This window comes from Quercus suber, unplaced genomic scaffold (assembly GCF_002906115.3).
Source record: "Quercus suber isolate HL8 unplaced genomic scaffold, Cork oak 2.0 scaffold_278, whole genome shotgun sequence".
Taxonomy (NCBI): Eukaryota; Viridiplantae; Streptophyta; class Magnoliopsida; order Fagales; family Fagaceae; genus Quercus; species Quercus suber.
The window spans coordinates 594,159-601,222 of record NW_027069734.1 but is presented as its reverse complement, the minus strand read 5'-3'; the positions used below and the strand labels follow the sequence as shown (position 1 = coordinate 601,222).

At 36.8% G+C, this 7,064-nt stretch overlaps 1 protein-coding gene across 2 annotated transcripts; it reads left to right on the top strand.

Moving 5' to 3' along the window:
• The first annotated feature begins 2,021 nt into the window (after positions 1–2,021).
• LOC112026716 (UDP-glucuronate 4-epimerase 4) lies at positions 2,022–4,005 on the top strand. 2 transcript variants are annotated; one of them, XM_065781783.1, is made up of 2 exons: positions 2,022–2,473; positions 2,565–4,005. In XM_065781783.1, the coding sequence occupies exons 1-2, from the start codon at positions 2,288–2,290 to the stop codon at positions 3,693–3,695; spliced, it is 1,317 nt and encodes a 438-aa protein (XP_065637855.1). In that variant the 5' UTR covers positions 2,022–2,287; the 3' UTR covers positions 3,696–4,005. The 2 variants fall into 2 exon arrangements, with proteins under 2 accessions (XP_065637855.1, XP_065637854.1); XM_065781782.1 differs by having other exon boundaries at positions 2,023–2,564; positions 2,665–4,005.
• Positions 4,006–7,064: the final 3,059 nt, after the last annotated feature.

Below are 7,064 nucleotides of genomic sequence, written 5' to 3'. Positions count from 1 at the left end.
TTATTCTTTTCCTGTGTGCTATATTATTTTGTGTTTTATTCTGGGGTTTGTCAAAGTTTTGAATATTTGTTTTGGGATGTTTCGTATTGATCATTGGAACAAGATATTTCGAGACTATGCATACCTGTATAATATTTTGGAATTATGATAGTATATGTATGTGTGTGAATTACTCCTAAAAAAAAATAAATATAAAATCTACATAATTTATGCCATCTCGTTACCCAAAATTAAAAATTTTAAAAAAAAAATCATAAATAATAACCAAGTCATTACATATAAGTACCATCATAAAATTGTTCTAATTGGCTCAATTAGTAAAGTCTCTGATAGTCGACTAAAAGATTTGAGGTTCAATCTCCGCCTACACTAAAAATTAATTAATGTCTTGGTCTGATAGTAAATAATTATCATTAATAGCGAATGCTATATGTTAAAACTCTCTTAAAAAAATAAAGTACCACCATAAAATTATTCCTAATTAAAATTTTTAAAAAAAATTCTTAAAAAGGACCCACTAAAAATTGAGATATACCTAATTATGGAGAAAAAATTATCAGCATGCCCGAAGTTAAAAAATAAAATAAATTACAATTCAAAGCTTAATTTCTACTCTAGGCCAAATAGGAGTGTTATATATATATATATAAATACTTTTAGTGTCTGCTTTGTGTTGATTGTTTTTCATTATTAGATTAAAACACTAATGGTTCCAGTTACTTTCCTTTTCAAATGAAATACGAAATCAAATTCCTTATGTAAAAGACTTTGTTACCAATATTGTAATTTCTATTAAGTGTACCAAAATGTGCCCTAAATGTAACACTTCTTATTATACAATTAGTAATTGCATAACAATAGAAGCATTTTAGAGCATTCACACCAGACTCACCAATTTAATATTTTAGCAAAAATTTATTTAAACTCAACTGAAACAAGCATGCACTAGCCTCACTAAATTAATTAAAGTTTTTAAAGAGAATAGTCTCATCACTGCATGTAACGAGCCTCTATCCTCACTACATTTAATTTCAATATAGATAAAGTATTGAGCCTGATGTATGTGTAAGAAAATAATAGATAGCTAAACTAACAAAAGTTAGAGTTTTTTGGATTAATTTAGCTAAATACTTGAGGAGATTGATGTTGATGCTCTTAAATTTGCACCTAATTCAGTCGGAGATAGCAAACATATACTCCAACCCATCACAAAATTATAAACAGAGGTAATATCATATAGGTTAGCCATGACTAAACCACATTAAGTTATGATTTTCAAAAAATTTTAAAGGTTAGAAAGTATAAAAAAAATTCAAAAATTGATTATTAATATTTCACCATCACATCTTTGATTCCAATGCTAATTTCACCTTACAATCATTTTCTCTTCTGTTACACATGAACTGCCACTATTGTGTACTGCTAATCAAAACTAGTACACCTAAGGGATTAACCTAAACTTCTAAGTACTACCAACTGCCATCAATATCTCCTATTATAGGTCATTTATCAAAATTGCTAGGAGAGAAAGATACACATCAATGAGAAAAACATAAAATAATAAATAAATAAACACGAAATGATCCAATTAAGTGATTGATTGACCACAAAAGACTTCAACTATCATGCATTTTAGATTTACCAAAAATTCATGTATAATAATATATATATTTTTAGAAGAACTGTATGATATTAAGAAAGAAGATTCCTTTAAACATTTTATTATGTTTGTACTTAAGGTAATTGTTACTCATAATCTTGTTAGACATGTTAAATATATCATATGTATTTGCTGTAATCCAAAACTTATATGAATTTTCTTTAATAGAATTTTCAACTTCTTTCTATAATAAATAAATAAAAATTAAGAAAGAATTTTTCAGATTTCTTTCCAAGTTTTCAATATAGTTTTAAATAAAAGAATTGATAAGATGTACCCTCCAAGTCGCAAGTCCCAAGAAATTAACAAAATACCCGGCATATCGCCCTCCCTCGCTAATCATTTTGGAAATAATTTCTTCTCCAAATTAGCAAAACTTATTAGTTATTACTCTTACACGGCACCACCTACTCTTATAAAACACCCCTTTTCTGACCTTTTCTGATAAACACCCCCAAACTGACACCCCACCCTCACCCCAAATCAAATTCAAATTCTCTCTCAAACCCAAAAAACCAAACCCCAGGAAAAACACTCCCATCCCAAAAATCCCCCAAAAAGGAAAACAAGTTAGGGTTTTTGGGGTTGGTTGGTGTTTTTAGTTTTCCATTGAATTCATTTTCCCCAATGTCACAGCTTTCCCGCAGTAGTGGTAGTCTTGATGACACACCTTCCACCCCTGGAAAGTTCAAACCGGACAAACCCTCGCCGTACATTCACCGCCTCCGCTTCCACAACTTGTCCAAATTCACTTTCTACTCCGCTTTCTTCTTAGCCATCCTCTGCTTCTTTTTCCTTCTCTCTTCTCCTTCTGCCTCCAACCCCCGCCGATCTCTCGGCTCCTATGGCGGCTCCGACTGGGAGCGCCACGTCACTCGCTCGGCTCGACGCCGCTCCGACTCAGGTTCCTTCTGCCTCCAACCCCCGCCGATCTCTCGGCTCCTATGGCGGCTCCGACTGGGAGCGCCACGTCACTCGCTCGGCTCGACGCCGCTCCGACTCAGGCATGACCGTCCTCGTCACCGGCGCTGCCGGCTTCGTCGGAACCCACGTCTCCATGGCCCTGAAGCGACGAGGCGACGGGGTTTTGGGTCTCGACAACTTCAACCTCTACTACGAACCCACCCTCAAGCGCAATCGCCAGAAGGAGCTCCAAAAGAATGGCGTTTTCATCGTCGAGGGAGACTTAAACGACAAGTCGTTGTTGCATAAGCTCTTCGATGTCGTTGCGTTCACACACGTCATGCACCTCGCAGCGCAAGCTGGTGTTCGCTACGCTATGCAGAACCCGAGCTCTTATATCCATAGCAACATCGCTGGGCTCGTTAATCTTCTCGAAGTCTGCAAATCAGCGAACCCACAACCTTCGATTGTCTGGGCTTCCTCGAGTTCTGTCTATGGATTGAATTCTAAGGTACCCTTTTCAGAAAAAGACCGGACCGATCAACCTGCGAGTCTCTACGCAGCAACGAAAAAGGCCGGTGAGGAAATTGCTCATACTTATAATCATATATACGGTCTTTCTATTACAGGGTTAAGGTTTTTCACTGTGTATGGACCTTGGGGTCGACCGGACATGGCGTATTTCTTTTTTACTAGAGATATTCTTAAAGGGAAAGTGATTAAGATATATGAGACTGCGGATCATGGTAGTGTGGCGAGAGATTTTACATACATTGATGATGTTGTGAAGGGTTGTTTGGCTGCGTTGGATACGGCGAAGAAGAGTACTGGAAGTGGTGGGAAGAAGAAGGGTCCTGCGCAATTTAGGATTTTTAATTTGGGGAATACGGCACCAGTGCCGGTGAGCGAGCTTGTGAATATATTGGAGAAGCTTTTGAAGGTGAAGGCTAAGAGGTTGGTGTTGCCAATGCCAAGAAATGGGGATGTGAAGTTTACGCACGCAAATATAAGTTTGGCGCATCGGGAGCTTGGGTATAGGCCCACTACTGATTTGGAGACGGGGCTGAAGAAGTTTGTGAAGTGGTATTTTAAATATTACAAGGAGGAGAAGAAGAAGATTAATGCCTGGTGAAGTTTCTTAATTTTTATTGGAATGTGTTTCACTCATTTTGATAACTTTGTGCTCATTGGCATTTGTCATTATCGTGATTCTGTCATATGAGAGAGAATGATGTCCTGTGATTGATGGGCATTTTGTTGCAGGGCAGAGTATAAGAAACTTATGTTTTTTTTTTCCCACATGTTGCTGCTTTTATTTAGGGTGTTTCTTTTAGTTTAGGTGTTGTACAGTCCATGACTGATAGATCACAGAGGTATTCTGATTGACGGGTTTCATTTTATCATCTTGATATTGAAATAAAATAGCATTTGTTTGCAATGGATTTTTGTGTCTTTTGTGTGTGTGTGTGTGTGTGTGTGTGTTATGAGCTCTATGATATCTGCAATTTTCTTCCCTTTATTTTTTATATGAATTTGAGCTTATGGTGATTATGGTTTACTTTATGTTTCCAAATGGAATATACTTTGAGGTCACTGGTGCTTCTCTAACATTATTTATCCCATTATGCATAATATTGCTTGTTTGTCATACTTCTGGTGTTGCTTGAGTATTGTTATGTGTGCAGCCATGCTGACAGAGGTCACTTGGCCCTCCTGCTAGGTTACAGCACATGCGATGTGTAATGTGCACTGTACTGTGCCTTTTTAGAACTTTTGAATTGCAAGAACGTTGATGTAGGTTAGAGGAAGCATAGAAGAGAAATTTCTTCATGGTAACTAGCGATAAGTTCTATTAGACACAAATTAAGTTAGGTGATTCATTGTCCCCTTCTTCTTGCTTGATTCATTGGGTGGCAGGGTGACTAGTCTGTGCAGTTTTGTGGCTCTACCATTTTGGTTGGTTCCTTAGGTTTACAGTATATGTGATAGGTGTATCAAATGGGTGGGTTTGGGTGGGTTTAGGGTGGGCATAATTGGGTTAGGTATATAAAATCCATTTACCCATTAAAACCCATTTAACTAATTGCTTCTAACCCAAATCCAACCCAACCCAATTATTATGGGTAAACCCCAACTCACCCAATTACCTAATTATCAAAATTATACAATATGAAATTCACAACTACAAGTACAAAAACAAAGAGGATTAATTTTAAGTTCCATATCATAAAAGAATTAAAATTGTAAAAAAGAAATAAAAGACTGTCATTTTCTCAGGAACCAAACAGAGAAGAAGGAAGCAAAATTACCATAGTAATAAACAGAAACGATTAAAAACACAAAACTACAAATCTGAAATTCCTTTCCGCATCCATTTTCTCAAAAGCCAAACAAAAGAACCACGAAGCTCAGGGGGAAGTTTCCGGTCATTGACGGTGGATAAACGGTTGACCAGCTTCTTCTCTGTCTTCAGAGATTTATTTGACTGTGGCGGTGACGAAGATGAAGAGGAAGAGGAAGACGAGGCCGACCTGGTGCTGGGCCAACCATGGCCAACCATAGCCGTTGATCTTGGGATCGAAGACCATGATGTGGTGATGGTTCTTGAATTCATTGAGAATTGAGAGGACCCAACTGGGTTGAACTGTGTGGAAGTCTAGGAAGGACCAATTAGTGGTAATTGGTCCTTCCTATTCTAAATCGAGCAAGAAAATCCATAGAAAAGATCCAAACAAATACAATACAGCTCAAACACAACGAAATCTGACGAATCCAGAACTTCATGATTCAAAAAATTAATAATAATAATAATAATAATAAAATTATTAGTGAGATTTCGTTGTTTTTGATTGATTTGAGGTCGACACAGATCTTGAGCAAATGACGAAGAAAATGAAGGCCGAGATTGAGATCTAGATCATACTGAAGCCATTTTCGACGAGGTAATTGAAGGTGTGGCTGTTACAGTTGTAGGTGAACTTCTTGTTGGAAGCTAGAAGCTTCTGGAGGCATTGGGAAGCGATGCTTGTGAAATTTCTAGTGAACTCTTTGTACTCTGCCAGAAAGACAGAGAGAGCAAGCGAGAGAGAGAGAGAAGTGTTTGGAGGCCAAGAAAATGAAGGAAAATGAAAACCCTGAAAGCTGAAACACTGAAACGTCTGATGGCTTCTTTTTTTTCTTTTTTTTTTCATGGAAAGGGTTGGGTTGAATTTGGGTATATTGTTTTTGGGTTAAATGGGTCTCAATGGGTTTTTAGTTAAAACCCAATAATCACTGGGTCTAATTGGGTTGATGCCCATTTAATCCAACTAATAATTGGGTGGGTTTGGATTCAATTAGAGTGGGTGGGTTTGGGTGGAAAAATGGGTTTGGGCTGACTTTGCCACCCCTAATATGTGATAATTTATTCACTTTAAACATTGTTGTGTTGGTTTTAGTTTTGAACTACTTGATTGAGTAGAACAGTAGAGCTCTTCCCTCATCCTGATCAGAACTTCAATACATATGACAGGAAGCCAAAAGTCTTAGGGTTTAGAGGTTGTCACACTTCATTGATGGTATATTCATATGTATTATTACTCTTAATTTAAAAGTAAAAGAAGAAGAGAGGGGGGGGGTCCTTTCAATTTTGATTTGATTTATGTTTATCATATCCATTACATTATGTACTGTCAACACATATTAGGAATTCATATTCATTCCTTTTATCTCTCTCTCTCTCTCTCAGAATAAGGCATTCGGAAGTTTACGTCGTGGTTTCTAAGTTCTCATAGTCCATTATGCATCATTGAAATTCATAGGGCTTGTTTCTAATCTTCTACAGTTCTACTTTATTGTTTTTAATTAAAGAAAATTTCTGCCAAGAGTCATTAACTTCTAATAAGTGTCATGTCTTGGAATGCAAATAAAATAATGGTGGGCATCATTCTGGTTGTGCAACATTATTATTTGAGGGAGTATGTTTCATCAAAAGAATACGAGAAATGAAAGTGAAATGTCACTAGATCATAAAAATCTCTGTCCATTTGGAAATGGTTTATTTTCCTATAAATTTTAGTATTTGAAGAGAAGGTTATACAGTTCTATAGCAAATGCCAAGATATGATGGCCATCAGCTTAGCATGGTTATATTATTGAACTCTCTAGTGTATGTTCCTAATTTATAGCTTGAACCTTTCTATATATATATATGTATATATTTTTTTTTGGGGGGGGGAGAGGGGGGGGGGGGGGGGTGTAGCAAAAGGGAACTACTTATGCCCATTTTACTTTTCAGCATAGAAGTTAAGGTTTAAACTGTTTTATATATTTATAAGAAGGGTCAGACCATGGTGCAATCAATGCCAAGGTGCTCCCTGCCCAAGTGATGTATTGTGGGTTTGAGACTGGGCATAGCCTTTCCAAAATAAGGGCTGATTATTAATTACCCCTCCTAGACCCTGCAGAAGTAGGAGCCTTGTGCATTGGGTATGACTTGTTTTATATATATATATATATATAT